The 13,617-nt window shown below is 39.3% G+C and overlaps 1 protein-coding gene across 1 annotated transcript in view; it reads right to left on the bottom strand.

The window, feature by feature from the left end:
- The window catches only part of IBTK (inhibitor of Bruton tyrosine kinase), a 1,862,448-nt gene that overhangs the window by 647,825 nt on the left and 1,201,006 nt on the right, over window positions 1-13,617 (bottom strand). Inside the window, exon 18 of the mRNA XM_044074098.1 lies at window positions 4,327-4,444. Within this exon, the coding sequence (XP_043930033.1) occupies window positions 4,327-4,444 (118 nt within the window). The remainder of the gene's footprint in view (window positions 1-4,326; window positions 4,445-13,617) is intronic.

Here is a 13,617-nt window from a genome sequence, read left to right as displayed (position 1 = left end):
CCCAAATGTAATGACTGCAACAGTGAAACATGAAGAACATCTAATATTCCAATCAGGATTATTAACCTGAACAGGATCAGAAGGTGACAGGCTGGAAATTGGTGTGGAAGAGTTGTGTAAACTAGACTCCATGAAAGTGGGGGGGTGTTGAGAAGGGGGAACCTCACTGGTGGCTAACGGAAGGGCTAGAAAGCCGGTAGTGCTATCAACAGCTGACAGGGAGGCTTGGTCAATATTTGAAGGTGACTGGAAGAGGTAGTGGGAATTGAACGACAGCTGTCTCATTTGCATGAACCCGATACTGTGAATTGAATTTAAGTAACTGTGAACTATTATGGAATGGTTCATAATTAGAAGAAATAAAGAAATTGGTGACATCATGTGAAGGTTCAATAACAGAAGCCTGTAAGGTTTTGGAAGTAAACCTTATTTAATGATGGATGGAAATTTAGAGTATCTGGAAGTGGCAACTTCCACAATAACAGAGTCCAAACGTTGTGCAGGGTAATTCCTATGCAATAACATGTCTCTAAGCACACTACATTCTTTAGTAAACTGAGTCATCACTAGTAATCCTGTAAATACGTATAAATTGTCCCCTTGCAAGATTTTTCTTCATAAACAATGGGTGCATACTGTCATAATCTAAATAATTATTGTGGAAGGTATCCTTTCTGTGAATGGAAGACTTCCATGACAAATCAACAGTATCTAAAGTAATACAAGTGTCCAAAAAATGTATTTGCTTGAAACAACTTGCTATTTTAAACTTTAAAAAAGGAATAGATGATGAAATAGACTCAATGAATTCTAGTAGCTATGATTCACTACCCTCTTAGACAAAAAAAACATCGTCAATATATCTCCTGTAGAGGCGAGTGTGATTAGAACAAGGCAAATGTATTAAGGAATTGGCTTCCCAAGAAGCTAAAACAAGATTAGCAAATGAGGGAGCAACCCTCGGTCCCATAGCTACTCCTTTCTTTTGTTGAAAAATTAAACCATTAAAATGAAAAAAATTATTTTTAAGTAGTAAAGAAATTAGAGTGGAAATGGTATCAATTCTATCAGCTGTAAAACGAGTGTACTGAGATAGGTAAGTAGTTAACAACTGAATCCCTTTATGGTGAGGGATATTTGTATACAACGCTTCAATGTACAATGCCACTAGAAACGAGTCATTTACAGTGGGAGGGTTGGTAAAAAGTGTATTTAGAAAGTCCCAAGAGTCTCTAATGTAAAAACAGGAACGTTGCACTATCGGGTTGAGGCACATATCCAAGTATTCGGAGATTTTCTCAGTTTTGGTTTTATGGTTGGACACTATATGTCTAAAGGGAGGACTGGATGGATGTTTATGCATTTTGGGAATTCCGAAAAATCTTCCAAGTTGTGGTTCAGTCACTGTCATGAACTCTGCTTCCTTACTCTCACTGCAGATCACAATGTCATCTGAAAACATCATAGTCCACGGGGACTCTGTCTAATCTTTGTCTGTCAACCTGTCCATCACCACTGCAAATAGGAAAGGGCTCAGAGCTGATCCTTGTTGTAATCCCACCTCCACCTTAAACGCATCCGTCACTCCCACAGCAGACCTCTCCACTGTCACACTACCCTCGTACATATCCTGTACCACTCTTACATACTTCTCTGACACTCCCGACTTCCTCATACAATACCACAACTCCTCTCCAGGCACCCTGTCATATGCTTTCTCTAAGTCTACAAAAACACAATGCAACTCCTTCTGACCTTCTCTGTACTTTTCCATCAACACTCTCAGAGCAAACATCGCATCTGTAGTGCTCTTTGCCGGCATAAAACCATACTGATCACTAATCATCACATCCTTTCTTAACCTAGCTTCCACTACTCTTTCCCATAACTTCATGCTGTGACTGATCAATTTAATCCTTCTGTAGTTACTACAGCTCTGCACATCACCGTTATTCTTAAAAATTGGTACCAAAACACTTTTTCTCTATTCCTCAGGCATCCTCTCACTTTCCAAGATTTCATTAAACAATCTTGTTAAAAACTCCACTGCCATTTCACCTAAACATCTTCATGCTTCCACAGGTATGTCATCTGGACCAACAGCCTTTCCATTCTTCATCCTCTTCATAGGTGTCCTTACCTTCCTCCTTGCTAATCTGTTTCACTTCCTGATTCACTATCCCCATATCATCCAACCTTCTCTCTCTCTCATTCTCTTCATTCATCAGCCCTTCAAAGTATTCTTTCCATCTCCATAACACACTCACCTCGCTTGTGAGCATGTTTCCCTCATTATCCTTTATCACCTTTACCTGCTTTACATCTTTCCTAGATCGGTCCCTCTGGTTAGCCAATCGGTACTGGTCCTTTTCTCCCTCCTTAGTGTCCAACCTTTCATACAACTCTTCATATGCCTTATCCTTAGCCTTCGCCACCTCTCTCTTTGCCATGCACCTCATCTCCTTATACTTCTGTCTACTTTCTTCATCTCTCTGACAATCCCACTTCTTCTTTGCCAACCTCTTTCTCTGTATACCCTCCTGTACTTCCTCATTCCACCACCATGTCTCTTTGTCGTCCTTCCTCTGTTCAGATGTCATACCAAGCACCTTTCTAGCCATCTCCCTTACTAGCTCTGCTGTAGTTACCCAGCTATTTAGTAACTCTTCACTGCCACCTAGTGCCTGTTCTAACTCATCCCTGAATTCCACCTCACAATCACCTTTTTTCAATTTCCACAATTTAATCCTTGGCACTGCTTTCACAGTCCTCCACTTCTTGATCACCACCGTCATCTTACAGTCCACCATTATATGCTGCTTAACTACACTTTCCCCTGTCACCACTTTACAGTCTCCAATCTCCTTCAAACTGGCCCTCCTACATAAGATATAATCCACCTGTGTGCATCTTCCTCCACTCTTGTACGTCACCTTATACTCCTCCCTCTTCTTAAAATATGTATTCACCACAGCCATGTTCATCCTTTTCGCAAAATCCACAATCATCTGACCTTCTGCATTCCTCTCCTTAACACCATACCAACCCATCACTTCCTCATCCCCTCTGTTCACTTCACCAACATGCCCACTGAAGTCCGCTCCAATCACTAGTCTCTCACCCTTGGGTACACTCACCACCACTTCATCCAATTCACTCCAAACTATTTCTTTCTCATCCATCGCACACCCAACTTGTGGAGCATATGCACTAACAACATTGATCATTACACCATCAATTTCAAGCTTCATAAACATCACTCTATCAGACACTCTTTTCACCTCCAAAAATCTCTTGGCATACTGTTCCTTTAGGATAACCCCTACCCCATTTCTCCTGCCATCCACACCATGACAGAACAATATGAACCTGCCTTCTATACACCTGGCCTTACTTCCCTTCCATCTGGTCTCTTGCACACACAATATATCAACCTTCCTTCTCTCCATCATATCAGCTAGCTCTCTCCCTATACCAGTCATACTGCCAACATTCAAAGTTCCTACCCTCACTACTACACTCCTAACCTTCCTCCTCTCTTCCTGCCTTCGGGCATGTCTTCCCCCCTCCTCTTCTTCTTATACACACACACACACACACACACACACACACACACACACACACACACACACACACACACACACACACACACACACATATATATATATATATATATAATTATACATACACATACATATATATAATCATACAAATCATACTTACTTTTCTGTTACTAAGCAATATTACATCAAACGTTAACAATATCATATGAAATGAAGTGAGGGGCTATGCTCCCCACACCCTCCCTAACTATATATTCTAACTCCAGGGTCGCACTGCAGTGGGGAAGGGGTCATATTCCATTTTCTTGTTAATAATACTTGTCAGTCAAATGAAGTGTCAGGCAAATGAAATTTCAGTCAAATGGGGTCAGGAAAATGAGTGTCAGGCAAATGAAAGTTAGGTCAAAAGAAGTAGACCCATATATATATATATATATATATATATATATATATATAAAATTCTTAACAAAAATCTTGGTATGGATAATTGTAAATAGCTTCTATTTGTTACATTTTAGTAACATATTTTTATTACACTGGGATTGTTCACAAAAAATTATTTTTTAAAAGAAATTTCCTGTGTACATTTTGTGATATGGACTCTTAAGAGAGTGGGGGCAATACGTGGAGGCACAGCTGCCCAAGGAAGCAGCATGAATGCTGGGGGACCAGAAAGATAAAGAAATAGATGAAAAAAGTGTAGTGATGCATTTCCCTTGTGTACTCATTCAAAACTTAAAAAGGATGGCAACACTATTCTTACCTTGCTTCAAGCAATGCTGGCATATTTAATCCTATAAACTGAAAACAAGAAAGTTTCAGCTGTTCAGCATTATACATAGCAGCAAACTCCAGCACATCAGCAGCATTCTTTAGTGTGACTGAAAATGACAAAATAAACAAATTACTTCATTAATAAACTAATTTAAAAAAAGTATTTACCAAAGACTTTATATTGTCAGAAAATGCTAAACATAGTTATTTAAATACATGTATTAAAAAAGTTTAATGCTTAGTGTCAGGCATGCACAACAAATACAAAATACTAAGACTCATTGAAACATGACACAATTCTGAGTCAGCATGTAAAACATTAAAGAAAGAAAAAATATGTGCAAAAGTACTTAGTACAAAATTTTGCACTTGAGTGTATGTACCATATACATTCAGAATGAATGATGAGCACAAAGGTACATTCAATCCAACGAAAGCTTCCTTAGAAAGAAATCTTTATACCCGTGGTATACTAAACACAATTTTAATACCACTTAACTAAAGTTTGTATTAATCTATATGAATAATTTAGGAAAGTTTAAATTGTGAGGAAAAATACTAAAATCTTTTTCCATTTTAGTTCCTCCAAAGCTAACCATCATCTGCCACCAGCCACTGTCCTCATTCATCAGGCCTAATGGACTAACCTTAGCCTTCCCCAGGTTCTAACCATACCATGTCTGGGGCTGATGAGGAGATAAAGGTCGGTTGTGTATTACACTAATCTTTTTGGAGGCAGTCACCGAACCTGTAGATGAGGGTAAGGTGGTTCACACAGCCTATCTTGACCTCGCCACGGCTTTCGACACCATCCCCCATTCTGGAATTATACCTAAACTCACTAAACTAGGTATAAATCCCTACGTCACAAGATGGGTTGCCAACTGGCTCACTGACAGAACCCACACTGTAAAAGTTGCAGACTCCAAATCTGATCTCAAAGCAGTGACAAGTGGAGTACCACAGGGTTCCGTCCTGGGACCTCTCCTGTTTGGTATCTATTTCTCTGAAGTACAGGCTAACGAAGTTTGCAGATGACTGCAAACTAGGAGCCATAGTCAAGTCCTCAAATGATGAGGACATCCTATAGAAGGGCCTCACTGAGACAGATGCCTGGTGTCAGAGCCATGGCCTCAAGCTCAAAGCCAAAAAGTGCAGTGTCATCCCCTTTGGTAAAAACTCTGTACCCATGAACTACCACATAGGCAGCAATCTACTTAACAATGAATGCGTGATAAGAGATCTTGGGACCCAGGTGGAAAGTAGTCTCTCCTTTGATAGTCACATCACCACAGTAGTCAGGAAGTCCTTCTACGTGGCACACCTTATCATAAAAGGGTTCTCATCCAGGAAAAAAAGAGGTCATTGTTCCCCTATACTCGACACTCATTAGACCCATTATGGAGTACAATGCCCCTTTTGGAATGTTCCTCACAAGACATCTGCAGCAGCTGGAAAGGCCACAGAAGTACCTCACAAAGAAGGTTACTGGCCTCAAACAAATGCCCTACACTGACCGCCTCAAAAAACTCCAGCTTTGCTCCGTAGCATATCGCCTACTCTGAGGTGATCTCTGCCTAACATATAAAGCTATGTCAAACCCAGGGCTGTTGGACATGCTACACCTAAAGAAATGGTTACACCAAACCCTGTGAACGTTGTTCTTATTGTGGGTACATCCTTCAGGTACCTTCAGTAACCTTAAAAAATAGAATTGGTAGTGTTATATATTTAAGGAAAGGGAACAGTTATACTAACAAGATAGTTTATATACTGCATTATGTAACACCTGTGATGGATTTTATACTGGGAAAACAGAGAAATCCCTGAAGTGTAGAATATATGAACATTTATATAAAATGAAACATCAGAAGGAAACCAATGCCCTCTACAGGCACAGTCAGGTTTGCAGGGAACACACTGGCTTCAAATTTGCCATTGTGGATACAGTGAACCTGGGTGTGAGGGGGGAGACTGAAAAACATTTACATAAAAAGGAATTCATGTGGCAGCTTAGGCTGGCTGCAAATTTTCATCCTGGATTAAATGACCATTTATCTATATTTTCAGTCTTAAAGGAAAGGGCTAATCAAATCTGATAATGAACATTATTTTTATTTTATTTTATACAGGCTGAGTTCATCAACTGAGCAACATACAAATTATTTTATTTTCAAGCTGAAAGCATTTTTATGTAAAACTTTTTTTAGGAAAATTTGTATGTATAAATATGAAGTATGTGATAATATACGTGAATTCAATATGAAATTTGTATGAACATTAGGAGAATTAGTTACAAACAAATTTTTGGTATGTGGTGCTTTAAATATTCAAACGTTGATTAATTAGTGCATTAATTGATGTGCAGGGATTTTTGGGAGACTATTTAAATGTGGATGGTAACTGTCAGCAGTTGTTCTGATGAAGTCATTTTAATATGATGAAAGCGCTTAACATGTTTTATTCTGGATGATTTTATATATTTTTTATTATACTAAAACACAGTATCTATGGTTCCTTGGTGCCTTTCTTTTTGGTTTACACCTAAAGAAATCCCAATCCCTCTGAGCTACATGCTCTAGGGACCTAAACCTTGTCACCACAATAAACAGGACATGCTGGAGGGATAGATTCCTGTCCCAGAGACTTCCCATACTCTGGAACAGGCTACCCATCTATGTCAAGCAAAGTTCTTCATTAGGAGTGGATGGGAAATAGGAAATACACCCAGAGGATCACTTCTGTGTGTCTGCTCAACAGTGGCACAGGAAAATAACTTTCTTGGGTGACTTAAGCCAGGGAACCTTGTTGGCTGGGCTTACGTAGGCCCTTGGACTGATAGCCTAGTACCTACCTATGAACCTAACCCACCACAATATGGCAGTCTATTGAGCTCTGCTATGGCTGCTCTCGGGAGGTGCAGCATGTATCTGCTCACGGGCAACCTCTGGACATACAGAAAACCACCTGCAGTGTGGAGTTTGCTAGGCTCTTCATGCTGATGCTATAGTAACCAAAGTTGCCTCCCTCCAACCAGGATGGATTAACTGGCATTGGACACTCACTCCCATCCTCCTTTGCCAGTCTCTTTACAACACATGCCACTAGTTTAACACAGATCATCTAGGGAGCAATCACAGCTTTATACGTTTCTACCATGAGGTGGGATCAAAACTATTCAGAAATATTGTCAGAGTGAAAACAATGAGCAGCCAGGTACTGTCTCCTAGGTTACTCTATACACACTGCATATAAGCATTCCATGACAGAGATGGATTTAACAGAAAGTACAACTGTGCGCAAAAAGACTCTGTGTAATGTTTTGCTGTGTATAAACCTCCTGTAAACAAAAGGTAGTACCAAATTAGTTGAACAATAAGAACATTTTCAAATACATATCAACACACTTTGTTATGTAACATGCACGCAGTACAGTAGCACAGTTGACAACACAGTCTCACAGCAAGAGGTTCTCTGGTTCAGTTCTCAGCTGGGGTGCCTTCTGTGTTAGTCTGTATGTCCTCCCTGTGTTCAACTGTTTTTTGCCAGGTGCTCCAGTTTTCTCCCACATTCTAAAAACATGCAGTAGGTGGACCGGACACACTAATTTGTTCATAGTTATGAGTGTGCATATGTGTGGCATAGAACAATTAAAGCAGGGCTAGCCACCCAGCAGTGTGAACCTTGGCTCTAAGTGATATCATGGTTGAAGTGAAACCCCAACTCCATGTGCTAAAAAAAGAAAAAAGGGGAAAGAGGGTTGTAGTTGGATGGATGCAAGCTACAAAAGCATGCCTCCACTTGAGAATGCCAATTCAGCCTGCTGCCACTAACCACCACTTTCCTATGAATCCAGCAAAAACACTGCAGACAACCACACATTGGTACAATAAATATTGATCAATACACTTTCTTGGGTTGCAGAAGACAGTATTGGAAAGAGGGAGGGAATTTTTGACCCATCTAAGAGAATCCTCTCATAGTTCTGAGGTACAAATTACTTACAGCTCTTCTGTCAAACATCAAGTACCTCCACCGATGGGTTCTTGCCTGAGTTGAAATTCAAACAGTTACCCTCAAGGTATAAGTAGCTATAGGAGAACACAAGTACATAGCATTCAGATAAACACAGACAAGGAGTTCCGACTTCACAGAAGTAGCTTGAAACTGAGTCATTGCTGAAGGTGTACAAGGAACTTCAACTGTCTGTGATAAGTAGGAAGTCTGCAAAGGATGATAAGGAGGAAGTCTGCAAAGGAGATATTTTAGAAGCAAAGCATGGGAAGCAGTCAATCTCCTAGAGGACAGAGCATTCAGCCTTTGCAAAAAAGTGGTTAAGTAGCCCAGTGACAAAACATAACACTCACGGCAGTCCATCTGGACACTGTCATATTGGCAACTAAAATCCCTTCTCTCCTTGTTGCAAAAACAGATGAAAAATTTAACTCACCTGCTTACACTTTGTAACCTAATTCAAGTAATGAACTGTTAATGCCTGTTCAGTTTGTGAAAGACCCTCCGTACTATGGTATTCACTCCTGAAAAGGAAACCAAAAGGAAAAGGGACCTGTGTAGGGACATCTCTAAATGCACTTTTGAACGGAAATATGGGTTCATCCAAAAAGGCACCCATATGGTTTCCTGCCCTTAGAGGCTTGAATCTCCAAGATCTTACAATGTAGAAGGATGGCCAGCAGGAATACTGTTTTCCAAGACATGACTTTCAACACCTATGAGAAAGTAAGCTCAAACAGTGGCTGGAACAACCTGTCAACCATGAACTTCAAAATACTCACAACAAAGGAGTTCTTCAAAGGAAAAAGAGATGCAGCACTTCTTTAAGAATTCCCCTTGACCAGCCATTGTTACACTACTACCCTATCCTTAGAAAGTTCAGTGATAACACGAGACTTGAGCCAAACATGTCTCAGAGCTAATGCAAGAATCAAATCAGACAGCTCAAAACCACTCACAAGCTGAGTGACCAGAGTAGTACAAGATACTGTTCTGCTCAGTCTGGGAAGCTTTTTCACTTGAAAGCATAATACTTGTTAGGAGGAGAGTTCCGAATGGCCTCAATGACATACAAGACAAAATTCAGTAAGATCAAGGAGTCTAGTCAGCAGCCAGGGCCTGAAAAGAAATATATCTTAATATTGGTGACATTATTGGCTTGGACTAGCAGGAATCTTTTGCACTGCAAGGGAATTTCAAACCTTAGACAAGAATCCTCTCTGCCACCAGGGGTAACAAGAGTATGTTTTGCTCTTCCCACACACTGAACTTGGCACTAAGGCATGACATCAGGGAGAAAAGGAAAATATAAAGGAATCTCCCATAACTGAGGGCAGAGAACGTGTAACCCACCATCTTCCCCATAGCCTACTGCAATGAGCAAAAAAAATTAAAAAGGGAGATTGATCTTGTTCTCATATGTGACAATTCACTCTCTGGACTAACCCAATAATGGAAACACACTAAACAGGCATTACTCCTGATCTCACTGTTCCAAAGAGGACTGGAGACCTGGCTACATCACCCATTAGCTCAATCACTTCTCAGGGACTGTGAGCTATTCATGACTTGTTTAGATCACACAACAGATTGGCTGTTATGAACGGACTATGAAAATCTTTGGAAGCAGCTTCAAGATCTTCTTGTCCGGAATTTCTACTGTCAATATACTTGACAATGTGGAACTCCTCCTTACAAAGGAATCACATTTTTGGCATTGTGTGGGAACCTAAGTGAGCAAAAGCTTTTATCATCAGCATCTGTGACACATTCAAATGCAGATGGAAAAACCCACTAGAAGGCTGTTGGGGGCTATCCACTACTCAAGTGATGACAAAAGGGTATGAATTCAGAATCCGGTCTGAGAGGGTGTAAGGTATTCTTGTGTGTTGCTAATGCCTAACAATGCAATGCAACACCACTTTCCTCAGGTGTTAAAACCACTCTCTGTACTGCTGCAGCAGCCACAAAGTCAAAAAGGCACAGAACAGTTTGCGCCTAGACTGCATACTTTATCCTCATCCAATCAGCCACGGTTATGGCTTTCCAGGCATTCTTCAATAGCAGGGCTGATTAAGAATGAAGACTGATTATCACTATAAAATGAAGGCTTTTCTCTGAGTAGGAGTAAAAGAGGACTTCCTTCTAGAAACTGCCACCATAGAACTATCTACAACAGGGATGCTTTCATAGGTAGTTATTTGGCTATTTGCCCTTAAGGGGCATTATGCTTTGCTAATTTCCCTTTTGATGTTTGAATTACCTATCCTGTTTGGTGTTAGGCTTGTCTTACACATCCCATGATAAACAATTACATAATACACATAGTGAGAAAAACTGGGATCATACCACAGATAATCTGAGGGTACCACAAACAGGATAAAGCATTTAGGAGCTGCCTCTGTCCATTAGTAGTACAGGGGCCAGTCCTGGATAACTTTTCTAATACTCATCCACAGATACAAACTGCGCTTAAATACAGTCAGAGATGAGCTTATTTTTCATGGTTGTGGAGACTGTTTCAGAGCAGTGGTATGCTCTGTGAGACATACATGTCCTTACCAAACTGTTCTGTTGATGTCTAAAGAAGAGATTTAGATCCCTTGATCAAGTATTTCTGATGCAATTTGACTTCCTAATATGAAACATGTCCCTCAGTACTGGGCTGGAGGATGCCTTGTATGAAAGACACATCTGCAGGATAACACAGTTTAGTGACAGGGATTTAAGTCAGTCCAGTTGGACATGCTGTTTAGGACTTGTTTCCTTTTAGTAAGGTACCTCTGTGGAAATTCCACTTACCGCATGTGTCTGGATAGATACATGCCAAAGGGGGAGTCATACTCAACAACTGACCTGACGAGGATCAAGTAAAGAAGGACATTGACATCTCTAGATCTAGATGCAATCCCTTTGTTTATAAGCTGCGCAATATACAAGGGCACTTTTTAGAATTTGGTCTTTTGTGATAACGACTCCTTTTACCTCCTATCACCTCTACCGTATTCAGCCTTTTTTCCATTTCTTTTCATACCTCTACTTCGTTTCATCACTGAATATCTGTATTTGTGGTTTGTTGGTGGATTTACATTTTTTGTGACTGTCACTACCGTCATTGGTGTAAATGCTAATTTTTTTATATGGTATCAAACGGTTCAACCCTAGGCAGTCTTGCAGTTGCTGAGAATCCCAAAACTATGCCCACAGATACCCCTCATATCCTCACTCCTTTTTGGCCACTGCAGCTATAAACTCAACCACCTTTTAAAGACACACATTTTCAATCACTGTTTACTACAGCAGACTGAATGCTTATTGGTTGAGGGCACTCATGACCAGTTTTGTTGGTGAAATAAAAGCAAAAGAAATGAAGCACTTTTATGACTGACCGCACCACATAAATAATCTCTCCTATACTGCATTTAGTATTAATTATTTTCTCCTAAGTATCTTTCTTTTTTTAAAACTAATATTTTGCTATTTAGTTTGTACGAATAAATATATAACAATACCGTGTGTTAGCAATAACATCACTGAGACTGTTCATGCCCATGATTACCAGTCTATTTTTCTTTGATGTGTGAATTTCCAATTTTCTGAGACAGGAAAGTCTCTCTCAGAGCATTCTCTCTCCTATTCCTGGCTTGTATTAGCGTCTCTCTTTCTCTTGGCTTGGTCTCTGTCCTGTTTTGACCAGTGCTCCCTCTATGAACACCCGGTTCTCCTGTAGGAATTTTAGTGCTTCTTCTGGATCTAAAAATGTTTTTGTCTCTCTTGGCAGTATCAATTTAAAACAATTGCTGTGTACACTAATTTAAATTTTAGTCCTTGCAGCCTACAAATGCAAATTACAAAAAAACTCCATGCTGCTGCATTAATAATAAAATTATGTAGGTCACAACCCTACATACTCTCTAGGGCTTCCAAATTTTATTTAGCAACTCCTCTTTTATTGTACAGGATTTAAGAACAATGATAGGTCTTGGCATGATATTACCAGCCCTATTTTTAGCTAACTGCACTTTGCGCTTTCAATTTGCAAACAGTCCACTAGAACACCGACCATTTGGCGAACACAATAGATTTACAGCTGAAATATACCGTAAAGATACATATTCTAATAACTTCCTATACTATACGAGCTGCCACCCATTTCACAAAAAACGAGGAGTCCTAAAGGGACAATTTGTGAGGCAGCTCATATGATGACACTAAATGAATGTTTTCTAAAATAATGTGACAATTTGAAGGATATGTTTTTGAAATGAGAATGCCAACTCAATCTAGTGGAAAACATTATGGATGAAGTTACAGAAAAAAAGTGGACATTTTGTACCCCTTTTAAATTCTGAATGTAATGTGGAAATAAATATTGATTCTAACAGAAGTAGTGCTAGCATTAGATCTGAGGTTATAGCCCACCACCTTAGTGAAACGGAGATTGAAATAACTGAAAAAGCAAATGAGTTTAAATCATGTTTTTAACTAGTTATTCTACTGATGCATACTTCATAAAGGACATACTAGTGAAAAATTGGAAACTATTAGTATGTGATACGGACATAAAAAAGGTTTAGGTGACAAACCTACATGGGTCTTTAGAAAAGGACAAAATATCAAAAACCTACTTGAACACCAAAAAGAGGTACAACATACAGGGTACATGTACAAATGTGGGTTTTGTAAATTCTGCCCCTATATTTTAGAGGTTAATGAAGTAAACATTAACGGAACAAAAATAAAAATTAGGAACACACTTTCTTGCACTACTGAAAGAGTTGCATATTGTGCCCTCTGTGAATCATGCCCATGCTTTTACATAGGAAAGACGGAGCGCAAACTTAAAAACAGAATAAGTGAACATCTCAGGAATATTAGGGACCAATGTCCACTTAATGCACTTGCCAAACATATAGTGCAATATAATGAACACAAATTTAAGTTTTTTTATACTAGAATCAATATCTCCCCCAGTTAGAGGTCGAGCGTGGCCTTATTTACTGGAGAAAGCTGAATTAAGTTGGCAAATCAGACTGGACTGCATTCATTGGCTGGGCTTGAATGAAAGTCAGTCAATTTCTAGCTTGTTAAAACTTAAAAGCTTTGAAAAGATGAAATTTGACACCAGTATATATTAAATATTTAATACTAAATTTATTAAGCATGTTTACACACTTTTTTAGGATTTTAGAATAAATATTTTTAATGTTCAGATGTACATGATAAATTATAGCAAGATTTAGTTGTGTGTTTTATTTTATATATT

Source organism: Protopterus annectens, chromosome 1.part1 (assembly GCF_019279795.1).
Source record: "Protopterus annectens isolate FY-2018-M chromosome 1.part1, PAN1.0, whole genome shotgun sequence".
Taxonomy (NCBI): domain Eukaryota; kingdom Metazoa; phylum Chordata; order Ceratodontiformes; family Protopteridae; genus Protopterus; species Protopterus annectens.
Note: the sequence above shows the minus strand (reverse complement) of the source record. Positions and strands in the feature narration are given on the sequence as shown.